The 14708-nt window shown below is 38.5% G+C and overlaps 1 protein-coding gene across 17 annotated transcripts in view; it reads right to left on the bottom strand.

Annotated features, from left to right (window-relative positions):
* The window catches only part of HMG20A (high mobility group 20A), a 44477-nt gene that overhangs the window by 19354 nt on the left and 10415 nt on the right, over nucleotides 1-14708 (bottom strand). For 9 of the 17 annotated variants that reach the window (XM_075431624.1, XM_075431623.1, XM_075431621.1 and 6 more), the window contains one exon: nucleotides 4718-4962. The exons of 5 other annotated variants lie outside the window; for them this stretch is intronic. In XM_075431624.1, the coding sequence (XP_075287739.1) occupies nucleotides 4718-4782 (65 nt within the window). In that variant the 5' untranslated portion in view covers nucleotides 4783-4962. Of the gene's footprint in view, nucleotides 1-4121; nucleotides 4963-14708 lie in introns of those variants that run through there. 3 more of the 17 variants (XM_075431632.1, XM_075431631.1, XM_075431633.1) reach the window with 2 other exon arrangements.

The following is a 14708-nucleotide window of genomic DNA, read 5'->3' as shown; positions in this document are numbered from 1 at the left end:
AGCTAGCACTCAACTTGAGTACTGCTATCCTTTCCAGCTAGTATACTCGGTCTTTAAGCTTGGCGGGACTTATGAGTTACAATCTTGTGCTGCTTTCTCCTGGATTGCTATGCTTTCCATTCAGCATTGAAATCAAAGTGATCTGAGACACAAAATCCTGCTCCATGTTCTCAAAATTCTGTTTTCACACACCCCATCCCAGTTCTGCAGGTAAAGGTTTTCCACAAACAAAAGTAACAACGCTGTATCTTGCATCTCATATCACTTGCAGATCCTCATCACAAGTACTGCATCTGATTTGGTGCAAAACTTGTGCCAACAAACCAGTGAACACAGCAGGCCATCCAAACAGGTAAGCACCGCGCACCTACTCAAAGGACTTTGGATGTGAGACATGTTTATTCCACAGCTATATTTGGATAAAACTGGTTAAAGGACTCAAAAGGCTATTCTCAGGAACCAAGAGTGCAATCATACATTCTGTTTTGAGATCATGAGCTCTCCTCTATTCATTTCATGCCTCACTTTGAAAACACAGGAATATTTACTCCCTTTAGCAACAGCTCTACACCTTCATGAGCTACTGCAGAGGTTAGCTGACAAATGAGTCTCCGGTAAGTCTCCAGTTTGTTCAGTTAAGCACATGTTCAGTTAATGTTCACAGTAAATCAGTCAAAGGTCTCCACGAAACAGGCATTGTGTCAATCTAATTTCTACCACGAAGTTCATTTAAGTTTCCAAAGAAGACTATCCATCCTATACAGAAGGAAAATGCAATAGAGTTGTTAGTTTCTCTCATTTTTCAGATGACATTCACCCTTTTCTCTTCTGCGTTTCCAGCTGTTGAGATCCTTAGATCATCCTTAAAAATCCCATCATTCTGATTCCATACCTAGAAAAATAACTAAAGCTAAGTAGACTGCTTCTAGGTGGTACAGACATTGACCTCTAGCAGAGAAACATCCTTTACTCCTGTATAGGAAAGACTCAACCAGGAATGAAGACATCTAACTCCTGCTCTACCACTGTAAGCCATGAATAGTTTGGGGGCCTCAGCCCCACAGAAATGTGGCAAAGCTGGAGACGGTCCAGCAAAGGGCTGCCAAGGCGGTCAGTGGCCTAGAGCACCTGACCCGGTAACGGATGTCGAGGAAACTGGGCTTGCTCAATCTGTCAGAGGAGGCGAAGGACAAAACTAATAGGTGCCTAAAGCTACCTGAAGAAAGCAGCAGAGACAACAGAACCAAACTCTCCGTAGTTTTTTTGCAAGTTCAAATTGAACGCTAGGAAAAACATTTTCACCAGGAGGGCAGCACAGCACTTGAACAGGTTACCAGAGAAGTGACACTGGAGTCTGTCCTTGCAGATTTTAAATGCTCAGTTACACAAAGCTGTAACTGACCTAAACTAGTGTTGGCAATAGTCCTGATTTGAGTGGGATGCTGGACTAAGATGACCTCCAGATGTCCCTTCCAAGCAACATCTGCAGTTCTCTGAACCAGAACTCTAAATTATGCTTTCTTTCAAATACTAGCATCTCTGACAAAAAGGAAGAAAAGTCAAATAATGCAATGCTTTTAGGAAAAAAGGTGAGATACTCCAGTGGAACATACAGGATTTTAATTCTTAAAGAAGGAAGGCACAAACAATACTTCCTCACACGTGGAAAAGAGTCTACATCAAGGCTGGGACTTTATGTATTACAAGAAAATCTGAAAATTAGGCTGATTTGAAGAATAAGGTCTTCCCTGATGCCCAGAAAGCTGTTTAAGCAGAGCTACTAAATATACAACATAAATTCCTTCATGCAGTTGTGAAGTAAGAGAGTAATGAAGATTTGCTTTATGTTACACAATCTTTCAGTTTTGCCAGTCAACAGAAAAATCCTAAAATAATATCATCAAAAAAAAGGAAACTTAAGCAATTAGACCAAAACCTTGCAAATCTATTATTATGTTTATATATATATGAAAAGTTTTACACTGGTCTAACAAAATAAAACAGCTTGCTTTGTTGTCCAAGCACCTCGAGCAGCCTTCTTGGGGTCCGGCACCTCTGCTCAGTCTCACCATGTCCATCCACTGGCACTTGCACTCCCACACATGCCTTCAAAGAACACACATCCTCCGCACCTGAACATGCCATTACCAAGTGCTTCTGTCCCTCATGCCCACTTCGGCACTCCCACCAGGTCCCCGATGTGTCTGTTCACATCTGGACCTAGTGAGCAGCAGCAGAGTCTAAGCTTACGTTCAAACTGTGGGGAGGCAGCCAGACATCAACCTTAACTACATATAAACAGAACACAAACACAGGAAGCTGAGAAAACACACACTTCATTCTTTTTTTTTTTTTTATTTAACCCATATGCTTTAGATACTCTTTCAGTTGATAATGAACCATGTCTTGAAGAAAAATTAACATCAGTAGATTTACAATGGCTTCTAATCTATTCCAGCAAGCAAGAAGACAAGACAAAAGCTCACTGAGAACAGATAGGAAGCCACACAAGTCTTTCAGCCACATTTCTTGTGGATAACTGTCCCACGCCTTTGCTCCAATGGCACTACCTACTAGTTTCAACCCCATTGCAGAGCTATATGTTCATTTCAGGGATGTAACAAAATGGGCAAAATAAAAACCTGGATGAGAAGAGCAGTAATAAGGAAGAAAGGGAACTGCTGTTTCTCAAACCTGAGCCTTCACAGAATTCACAGGACTTGAAAAGGACAGTTGGCAAGTCCCATCTAGATTTGTTCTGAATATTTGCACAACTTTGTCAACTTAAACTCTGGCTAAAGTAACTCATGAGATAAATTTGACTAAATTCAAGGCACAAGAAACAATGCACACTTTTTTAATGGCTAACACATATAGGCCATTTTCATTTTTTAACTATGTCTACTGAAATTGATGTTAAACTCTAAACCTTCACAAGCACTACAGTGCAATGCAAGTAAGCACCATCTCCAAATAATACTAATTCAAACTAGAGCAGCTTTGAGTTCACTGTACTGCTACACTACCAGTTGTATTTATTTCTTAACAACAGCATCTGATAAAGTGCTTGAAGAACTGTGATATATTTTGGGATAGATCAGTTCTGGAAGATCCAGCATGTACTCAATTATATTTCCTTTACAACTTTTGTAGGGTGGAGCAAAGACTACAGCCAAACCAGAACTGTAATGCTCAATCTTACCACCACTTGGAGTTTCCATAGAGATTCTGTTTCCATTTTAAGGTCAGCACTGCTCAACCAGAAACACTGCTCTCCGAATGCCAGCTGCAGACACACACCTCCCACTCTACTACAGATAAACCAGTACAGTCGGCAATACATTTTTCTGACTTTACCTTAGTTCCAAACACCCCAGTCTCTCCTGTGCACTGATTTTACTCCCGAGTGCCGACTCCACAGGAATTTGTGATTTAGGGTTTTTTTTTCCCTTTGTATTTCCTACATTCAGCAAAACAGTGTGAAACAGCAGTAACAGCCAGCCCTACAGAGGCTGGAAGAGTTTTGGGATGTCTGGTCTGGGGTGCACTACCACACAATATTTAAAAAGGATAAAAAAAGCAAAAAAAGCTAGTACAAAGATCAAGGAGGAAGAATGCAAGCTTGAGCTCCAGAGAACAAAGCAGCATTATGTGTGAAAAATCCAAGACGAGACCAAGAAAAATACCAGTGAAGAAGAAGCTTCCTTACCAGTCCATGCTCTCAGTGTTTAAATATTGATAAGACTTCCACTAGTCATCTATAATCACATTGCTTAAGCATCTTTATGAGGCTAGACAAGATTCTACATCATCCTAAGCCTTCAAAAATCTGGCTTAATTTATCTTTTTCTTTCCCTCCCTCCCCTCATCTCTCAGGGAAAACAAAGGCTTCCTGGTCCAGAAAATCTACAACAGTGTTTGAAATTTTCACTTTGTCTTTTCTAGCTGGACATTTCACTTGCATGCAATGACAGATCATACTTAATACTACAGAGTGTATCACAACATGGTTTGACCGTATTACTCTGGAAGTGAAAGAAGAACTTATACAGCATAAACATCCAAGTGCTACTACACACATCAGTACACAGGGAAGAATCAAACAGTAGGTAATCAAATACCTCTCAAAAACAGAAGTGGAGTTTAAACGAATTTTCTTAATTTCTTCTTACATTAACTTTGGTAGGCCATGCCATATAATTGTAACATTATTCTGGTAGGAAAGATGAAATAGCTGAGTTGTATTTTGGGTAGACTGAAAACTATTATATGATCTGATTTCTAGTCATATCTGTACAGTAGAAAGGAAAAGCTAAAAGAAGGTCGCAGTAAATTCACAGGTGAGAACAAATCCATGATACAGACTAGACAGAATGACTGACTTCCATAACATCATTACTACGGTTGCATTGTTAATTATGCTATTACAGGGCAGCAGATTTAAACACATGGGTGATGCATAATCTCAAACCTAAGTTTTTTTAAGAGCCTTTTATGCATGCAATAAATGAAGGGTAAAATTTGTCACAGTCAACCTTTTCTTCAAATAAGCATTTCATTCAAACAACAAAGATGCCATTTAAAACGTGCAATCAAACAATTTTATCTAGCAGAGTAAGAGTAGAACATGTTCATTTCATGGCCAGACTGTTACAACAATGCAAGCTACAAGCAGCCGTTCTTCTCTAACACTGTGCACTGCTGTTTCATAGCTCACCCAAAGAAATGCTCTCTCCCATGCCCAAAGCAAAGCAATTGCTGTACACTCTCCAAAACGCTCATTGCTTCCACAAAATGTAACTTGCTTTACTTTTTTAAAGCGATTCACAACATATCTGAAATGAGGCTGGACTCTACACAGTGTCTGCACAGGTCTGGTCATGCAAGGAGTGTCACTGTCAAATGCAGACAGGCTTCTTATTCATCCCAAGGCCACATGGAGTCTTAAGATGGCCCGAAACTCTGGAAAAGAAGGGTGAAAAGAGTCCTTAGCAATTCTGCCTTTTCAATGACTACATCGTACCAGATGCTCTTAAGAAAAAAAAAAAAAATCAATAATTAAGCTACTTATTTATACATGTAAAAGGTAAGGTTATAGATATCTATTTATTACAGTTAAGCATATTTAAATATGAAGTCAGCATCAGAAATCCAACGTACAGCCTGAGTATAAAACACTGCAGGAGTTCCAATTACTTCACTGCCAGCTCCAGTTTTAGAAATGTTACTGCTGAGTGGAGGATTTTTCTCCCATACTTCCTATTCCTGAATCCTCTCATCCTTCAATGCCAGAACAAATAGCTCAAAACTCTACCAGAGGATAACAGATTAAAAAAATAAAATAATCTTCTGCTATGTCCCAGAAGAATCACAGTATTCCTTATCTAAGCATCAGAATCCAAGCACTTCATAACGTAAATAATTTAAAGTCAGATGATTTATTGAGAGAAAAACCCATAGGATCATCACTTCCTCTGTCTGTCCACACATAGCCACAATATCAGAAAGAAAACTGAAGCAAGGACATCTCCACTTAAAACCACAATGCTTTTGGAGCTGTCAGCAGAAGTTCAGATTCTATCTTGACAGCAGCATTTTCTTCCATCAAACCGGAGCAGAAGCGTATCATCCAACATCCTTGACTGCAAAAATCAGATTTGACTTTTTCCTTACAGGCAACTCATTAGACAAAGGTCTTTGGGACTTCAGGAAAATTGCAAGCCAAACCTAATGGGATGAAGGTTTTTCTATCAGACCAGAAAGTACACAATACACAACAGAGAACAGTCAACTGGTTTTATTTTTACTCCTTGCCAGTAAAAACAAAGAAACACTAAAGACCAAAATAAAGGCTTTAGGAAAAAAATTCCAGAGTTCCACTGCATTTCCAAGCAGCTGAAGGAATGAACGGAAAGAAGTAAAGCTTAGGTTTATGCTCAGTTTATCTGAATCTTTGCGGCAAATGCTAGCAAAGCTATTAATACTCAAACCTTAGTAACAGCTGCCAAACATCTGCAAACATATATTTTTTTTTTTAAAAAAGTGGTTCAATTCTATATTCTGCTTTTACTTATACAAACACACTACGATGGGGTATATACACGACGTATCATATAAATTTCAGAAAGCGGGAAGATTTTATATATAAGACCTTATTCACACAGGAAAGGTATATACTCAGCTCTACAGGCAAAAGCAAGAACAGCTCCACGCTGAATTCCCCCTCCCTTCAAATACATGAAACAAATTTTCCACCAACAAATAAGCTTTTTAGATCACTCAAGGGAAAATAAAACCCCACAATGAGATGACTGTACTATTAGTTGTGCTATCCACCCCTAGATAGCTAAAATCAGTAACTGTGGTACAGATACCCAGAGGGAAGACTTTGTCATCCAGCCCTTCACTGCAGGTATTAAGCATCTACAGATTAAGACAGTTCATTTTATTCTGAATTAACTTTCTTAATGATAGTATCAGTTGCCATCTAAAATAACACCACTAGCATATACAACTCTTCAAAATTAATTTAATTCTGATGTTATAGATTTCACATGAGAAAATATAAACCATTCATGTCACAAAAAATAAGTATCAAAATAAATCTTCAGAATTTTTTATTTTAATCACTCTGCCTAAGGCAAGTCCAGTGTTTCACTACTAGGGATAGCACCGGCTTTCATAGTTTGTCCATAAAAACCTCCTCTGAATTTCCAGTTACTATAGGCACTTAGTCTGCCTCTTTACCCACTGCGTCATTTGAAAATTTCTCTAAGATCCGAGGACCTCAGTAGCTACTTTTACATTAACAAGGCAAAAGGGATACTCCATAAAAAACCCACAACCACCAGCTATGTAATGGACACACAAACCACACCTTGAGCACAGACACTTCTCTGAAACCACACTGACTGTAAGTCATCCAGTCAGATCCTGTTAGCTGCCCTGTCAGTAAGCAAACAGTTACTTTCCTCAAAAGTTCAGTTTCTCTGATCATTTCTGTCAGTAAGACTCAAACACCTCACTGTTTGTGGAATGCAAACATAAAAGTGCCATGAGCAAAGCAGTTTATTAAAAAATGTAAATGAACAGGCCGAAGTTTTTTATGGTGTTTGCCCAGCTCTAATTTACCAGCAACACACACAAGTGAAACAACAAGCAGTATTAGTTAATGCCTGAGGACAACTTCAATTTAAAATACCAAATAAGTATTCTGAACTAGAGGTAACTCTGAATGTCGGGGAATCCTTACTGTGACTGGCCAGTGAAATGAAAAGTTACATATTTGAAAATAAAATAATTGAAGAGTGGATACACCTGCTGAGATTGAAAAGTTGTTTTAAAGCTATTTTAGCACTTTTGCTCTCTCTCAAAGCCTTACTCACCACAGAAGTTGTCAGGGAAGTACAGCAGATAGTCCTAGCTCACTTAAATTTTGGGAGAGGAAACTATAGCCCCTGCCACAGAGGAATACAGATTGGAATTTCTCATGCACATATCCACCAAAATGAGTCATTACTGACCATTTTACAGAATATGTAAAATACATTGAATACTTTGGATGTGAGAATATACTGGAAAAGGGCTTGAGTATATACTTAAAAGAATGACTCACCACAGGCTTCATGACCCAGCACGAAAGTATCTGCTCTGACCTCAAGAGCCACACAGACAGCATGGAACTGGATATTTTAAATGCACCGATATGGGCACAGGGACAAAGGTCAGAGGAAATGAAGTGTGGGAAGAGTCAGTGATTCTCATACAGAACAGGCAACTACTTCTGCCTGTTTTCAAAAAAGACCCATCTTTGGAAAAAATATGACATGCCAGCTCCCATATATTTTTGCTCTCATTTTCTTCTTGTCGCCTTGCACTATTCCAACATAAAACAAATGAATTTAAACAATCAAAAACCTGTCATTTAGAAGAAATCACAGTTCTTAGATAGCCTTAGTTGTGCAAAATAACAGGTATATAAACATTCACTCTGATCTGCTATTTCTTTCCCTTTAAAAGATCAACAGAACTGATACTAGCAAATTCTAACAGCAAGCATAGTGAATGTCTGCATCGGACTGTTTGTTTCTAATCTGTTCTTAAAGCTCTCCAGTAATAGATTAATATGTATCACAAATGAAAGTTTGTATGTATATTGCACAAAGTGCACCAAAATCCCTTCTCAGCCAAGGCTCTTCTAACAGTCTTTAATTCGAGATTGTTTTGCACACATCGTATCATCGGCACCATAGGAAAAAAATTGTATAGACCTCAGAAACAGACTGATGGAAGAACAAATAAGGAAAACAAGCACAGAAGAACAGACATGAGGTTCAAGCAAGTATCAGGATACCAGTGGACGCTGCTTACAAAACCTTGTCTGGATTCAAGAAGAGAAGCAGAAATAGAAATGACAGCACAATCCTGCCAAAGCATCCTCTCTCCAGGAGCAGCAGACAGCTCCTTTGACCAGTGCTAACAGGACTTTAAAGTTGTTTGAGGCCAGAGATGAAATGTGTGAAGATAAACACTATAGGGAAAGATTCCACCCAAAACATGAATAAAAAATTTTAGGGAAATTTGAAGACCGATACTACATGTACTTAGAAGGCACATACCAGGATTCCCTTCTAACCACCAAAAGGGAAAGCACACAGAAATTTTAAAATCATACAAGAACCCACACACTTCCATGGGTCCATAAAAGAATTAACTTATAGCAACAGCAGAATGTAGACAAGTTGAAATAAAGCTTTAGCTATCCTCATCTTCATCCTCCAAAGGCAGCATGAAATTATGCTATTTGGCATCATGAATGGAAAACAAGGGGAAAAACCAACAACGGCACAAGCCTACTGGAGTAGTCTGACTGCCCTCTAGTTTTAAGCAATAAAACAGACATCCATAGACGTGTGTGAGGTATGGGAAGAGCCAGGCAGAGAGCACATTTCTGGAACACCTGTGATATACATAATGAAAATACTTCTCTTTGCAGCTGAAGTAGGATTGAAAAGAAGTCATGACAGCTGCATGCCTAAATATCCTAGGCTGAGTGCTCAAAACAACAGGTAAACATTTGCAATATTTCATCTGATGCCCAAGCCACTCCCAGGAGCCGGAACAAATCGCTGGGAGGACAGTGGCTAACTTCTTCCCACTGTCTTACCGATGCTGCAATCTCTTCTTTGTGCCTTGCCTATGATATGACAGGCTAGAAGTCAAAAAGAAGCCAGGGGAAAACAGTGACTATGAGCAGAGCACCACTGCCTAGAGCATGGAGCCAATCAGCAAAAAAGAACCTGGGAAAGCATGGCTAAGACCTATAATAATCTGCTCTTCCAACTGCCCTCTTTTCACAGCTGCTCCTCAGACCTGGAAACAAGGAACTGCAAATGAGAAACATGCACAGATCTGAAAAACAGTTGATCTACATACACAATAAATTTAGTCCTAAAAGAGAAAGTAAATCTTTTCAAATAGCTTGAAGACTGAATAGACACGAGGATGAAGGTCTCGCATGTAACACAAAGGTCTCAAGCACTTATTTTTGAAAGTATTTCTAATTCATGTTTAGTTATAAATGTGCTGAAAGATATTTGACATTCAGGTTTGAGTATTTACCATATTTAGCAAACAGCAAAGATTTATACTGCTTTTACATTTCCTTTTGATGATCTCATCTCTATATATATTTGTTAAGTAAATATGGTTCCTCTGAGCTAAAGCATAAATATTACCCCAAGACCCCTATATATGGGTAAAGACGCACAGCTGGTTTAAAGAAGGTCATATCGGAAATCTCTAGGAGCTAAGAATACAACTAAATTTCAGAAACAGAATTTAAAATGCTACCAATATTAACCCTTTTATCTTGGGCATCTCAACTAATCGTTAGTCACTGTTTGGTTTCAGACATTTAGAAGTAGTTGGGAAGATCTGACTTGAATACACATTATGCAATTCTCACTGCAAAGAGAAATAAGTAGTACAGTCTGCGTGACCCTTGACAAAAGGTCAGTAACACTCTGGCTTACACAGCATTAAATAGTTGGGAAAATGGAAAAATATTTGTATTTTCAGAACGGCTACAACACAGATTTCACCTCACTATAACCTCATAATCGAAAGTTCATTGCCTTGATCAGAAACAGACAACACAAACTGGTGGAAAACAAGAGTTTAGGCAATACTCTTGATTTGCAGAGCCTAAACACTTTACAACAGAAGTGCAGGCACAGTGCTGCAAACTCAGGAAACTTCTTTTCCTCAGTTACCTTTTGCAGTCTGTTAGAAGTGAGTAAACAGATTGCCTGAGGATTCATTACCACATTTAATCCTGAAAGTTAGCCGAGGGGCTTTTCAGTTAGACAACTGTCTTCTCAGTCACCAGCACCCCATTTTCATTTAAAAATGGCTCCTCTGAAAAAAGCACTCATCCGTATCTTGCTCCTCCCCATATCTCCCAGAACAAAGTCAAAAAAGCATGACATTTCTTTTTAAACTTTACATTTTTAAAGCAAAAAGTATTCAGCTTTTATGAAAACTTTAACAATCATATTTGAGCTTACAGACTTCCCGAGATAAAACATTTATTACAGTAACGGAAGCTTGACATTCCTGGACTTTAGCAGTCTCCCAAAAAAGCTAATTCCCACCCTGGAACTGTTTCCCGACCTCTAGAAAGGGGCATCTATGTACAACTGTAGACAAAATATGCCCATGGCATTCCAAAGCTCCGTGGTAAGCTCACTGAAAAGAATCCTGCAGGTTCACCCCACATCTCAACTGAGCTTTGTTTTTTGTGATGAAGTACCCACTCCAGAATAAACCCTTAAGTAACCCTTAAGTGAGTAAACCTTTGAGTAACCCCTACCTGGCTGCCATTAGTGGCATGCACTGATTCTTCAGTAATGAGTACATAGTTCTCAGAACAGGCAGTCACCTCTCCCATTGCTTCTTGATAAGTAACAGTAATGAGTAAACCTCCAAGAGTGGGCTGCAATATGTAAATAAAGAGTCCTGCGAGACCATAGAGGACTAATGCACGAGACGCTACTGAATATCTCTCATCCATGGTATAATATGCCTAGGTCTTGGAGTTTAGCATGTAAGAGACAAATAACAGGAGAAGCCTATTATTTGAAACTATACCAAGTCATCAAGCTAATTAGGAAAGACTGTTAGAAATTTCGGCTTGTAAAAATTGTATTTTTTGGACACTTCAAGTATGTTTCATTTATAGCTAACAGCTCAATTAACAAGAAGCAGAAGCATTCATCCATTTCACACTGAAATTCTCCTCTACTCAAGTAGCCATGTCTTAATCACTATTAATTTGTTTGTATTTCTATTTAAAATGCCTTTCTCAGTAACATCTCCTAACATCACCTGATAATCACACATTTTATACATAAATATCATCTAACCATACAAAGAAATCTGCAGATTCCAACTAGTTTTGCTGACTGAGATCTACCCAGTGAAGCATTAATGAGCCAGGCACATGTCTAGTCACTGCATTGTCTTGTTGAGCTGTTCCTGCTCAGTTGTGGAGGAAGAAAAAGGAAACAATGTGACGAAAGCCCACATTTTCTGCTATACTGAATGAATTCCACTTCCATAAATCAAGAAATATATCTCTTGTATCATTTATATTTAATGACTCACAGACTGGTTTAGACTAGAATGGACTGCTGGAGGTCATCTGGTCCCATCACCTACTCCAAACCAAAATAAAGGTCACCTTTATGGCAGACACTACCGTGGCAGACCAACTGGCTCAAAGCTTCTGGTCACCACAGAAGTAAACCAGCAAACACTCTCACTGCTTTCTTTTTTAGTTAGGAAGGCTACCTACAGCTGAAAAAGCAAGCATTGTTTATTCTCAGGACAGAAACAGAAATGAAGAGGAGGCAGGACATAAAAGCAGTTGAAAAAAATTCCTTGCAATGGCCACCAGAATAGAGGACTATCAGACAACACCTCTCCCAGTCCTGACAAAGCTTGAGAGACAGAAGAATAAGACGACAAATTCTGTCTACCACCAAAACAGAGATGGAAAGTTCTCACTTTGTTCATCTATTAACTAGAAAAATCCAGTGAAAGCAACCTTAGCAAGGAATCCAGGATCTTCTCCCCATTTACTGAAGCTAGAGCTGGACTTCTAACATTATACTGCCCCTACACAAAGATTCCATCACCCTTTGCATTAAGCTAAGATTTACTCTCAACTCCAAGTACAACAAGAAGTACTTACCTCAATTCAAACCATTTCAACAAATTGTAAAAAACAATGGCAAGTTGCCTCTTCAGAGAGAAGTTGTGTGTTAGGCTCATTACACAGAACCCAATTTTCAGTGATTTCAAGTAGGTTTAATTCAGTAGTAGTTTTAAGTAGGTTTTTTCTTTTCTTCAAATGAAAAGCTTAGTTCGGGGCTGCTGTGCTTGCCACTCCACCAATTAGTCCACTTGTTCAAGACATTCTGTCCTCCAAGTGGAGGACACAGCATAATCAACTGCACACACTTTCATGAGATTACAGGGACAGACAGCTGAGGGACCCAGAAAATGCTGTAACATCAAGCTCCTCATTGCGTGTAAGCGAAAGGTAAGTTCTCATTTCTGGCCTCACAGAGGATATACTATTATTTGCATGACAACAGGCGTTTAAATGTGGAACAAAATGGAGGCTCCACTATATCAAAAATTGAAGAGACATTCAATGCCAAAACTAGATTCAGGTTCACAAACTAACACTCATGCCACTAGTAGCACGCAGTCATCTTCACAACGATCTACAAGCCCTACCTGAATAGCCAAAAATTTCATCCTTACTACAAGTACGGCAGTTCAGACTTAAGAGTGAGTCTGGCAGGCATTATGTTTGAAGGTATGTCTATCTGCACGAGAGAAATCTCACAAAAATCAGAGGCAGAGACAAGTGAAAAAATTGCCACAGAACTCACTAAATATTCAGGTCTCTTGATTCTTTCAAGAATCAGCTGCTTGACCATGACCACACTGTAACCTCACAGAGGTCATCTAAATCTAAAATGAAGACTAGAGACACATTAGCTTCAGCTAGTGATTGTAGAGACATCACCTAGAGACAAACTCATTTTTACAGTGAGAACTGCCATCTGGTGCCATAATTTCTGAGAATGGCTTTAAAAATTACATCTTATCAACCTCTCTGCATCCTCTCATCTATAAAATTCTTTCAACTCCATCACCTTCTTCCCACATGGCATCATCTCCTTATGGGTTTCAACAAGCCTCCCATACTCTCTGAACTTCTTAAAGGCTGTTACAAATCATGGTTTGTCACTGCAGTATTTAATACTACACACTTGCAAGCCCTCCTATACATTCAACATCCAAAAAGTGACTGATTCGTCAACTATTTCACTGATTTGTCATTTCTTCTCCATTCCTTCAAATAAATTGCCATTCTAATTCCTTGTCAGCTTTTGCTGATGTACTGTCTAGCTTCTTTGGGGCGATTACTTCACATTTCATTTATCTTTTAAGCACCAAGTTATTCAGCAGTAGAAAATCACAGCAAATGCCAGGAAACTTGTTTCTCTGATCTGCAAAAACCTCCAGTTGCTCAAATTTTTGTATTTTTAATTACAACCGTATAAAAATACATCAACAGTAGTGAGATGTTACCAAGCAAGTTCAGAACCAGACACACAAGTCTCAAAACTGGAGGTATGTCAGATACATTTCCTACTATAAACTGACAACTCAGAGCAAAATTTATCTGAATGTAACAGACTAGTGTACCTTTTTCATAACAACTTTCACTTAATATATTACTGCAAGGCTGAACTATCACAGTCCTGCCTCTTCGCTGCCCAGAGTCTTCTATTGGCCAGCCACTGATCCACACTCACACAAGCTGGAAGGAAAAAATCCCAACCATGCAACAGCAGTACAGGCCAGCAAGTTCCTACATTTATACAGTATTATTTAAATGTCTCCATAAAAAGTCAATTCTAGACACTCATCTGACAAACATTACCAACCTCAGACTTGAAAATACAGAATTGTGCAATAAAGAATAAACATTTTTCTAAACACAATTCCCAGAAGTCTATAATATAAACACACTGAGATAAAAGCTGAAGTTAGATTTCTTTGTTTCTAAGCCTTTACTATGCATTTGAAATCTCCTCTCTTCGCCCTCTTCCTCACTATAAAAATTTAAACACTTTGTGTGTGCTTTATTTGCATATCAATACTCACAGTACTCTTCCACATAACAGCAATGCAAGAACATAAACTTTAGGCACACATCAAAGTTTTTAGTAATCTTTTTTTGCATGTTTTTCAAAGCCTTCTCACACATATCTTTTCTGCAGTTCCCTTGAGAATTACTTTGTTGGAATGGCATTGAGACAGAATGTATGTTTTTACAATCAGCAATAAAATTATGCAAGTAACTTACCTAAAAAATCCCAAACATTTAAAGCATTTTCCTACAGAGAAATGCAAGTAAGCCATCTATAACAGAGATCACATTGTTTCATATTTGTAATGAATTTTAAGTTTTTATAAGGTTAAGAACATTAACAGAAAATGTTTTTAAAGGAAAATATCTTTGATATTAGGATGATTTTCACATCACGACTCATTCAAAACAATTCCTGTAAAGTCTCACAGTCTAAATTTAACAGGCACTTATTAATTCCACAGCTTTTTAT

The sequence above is a fragment of the Opisthocomus hoazin genome, chromosome 10 (assembly GCF_030867145.1).
Source record: "Opisthocomus hoazin isolate bOpiHoa1 chromosome 10, bOpiHoa1.hap1, whole genome shotgun sequence".
Taxonomy (NCBI): domain Eukaryota; kingdom Metazoa; phylum Chordata; class Aves; order Opisthocomiformes; family Opisthocomidae; genus Opisthocomus; species Opisthocomus hoazin.
The sequence above is the reverse complement of the archived record's forward strand: the minus strand, read 5'-3'. Positions and strand labels throughout refer to the sequence as shown.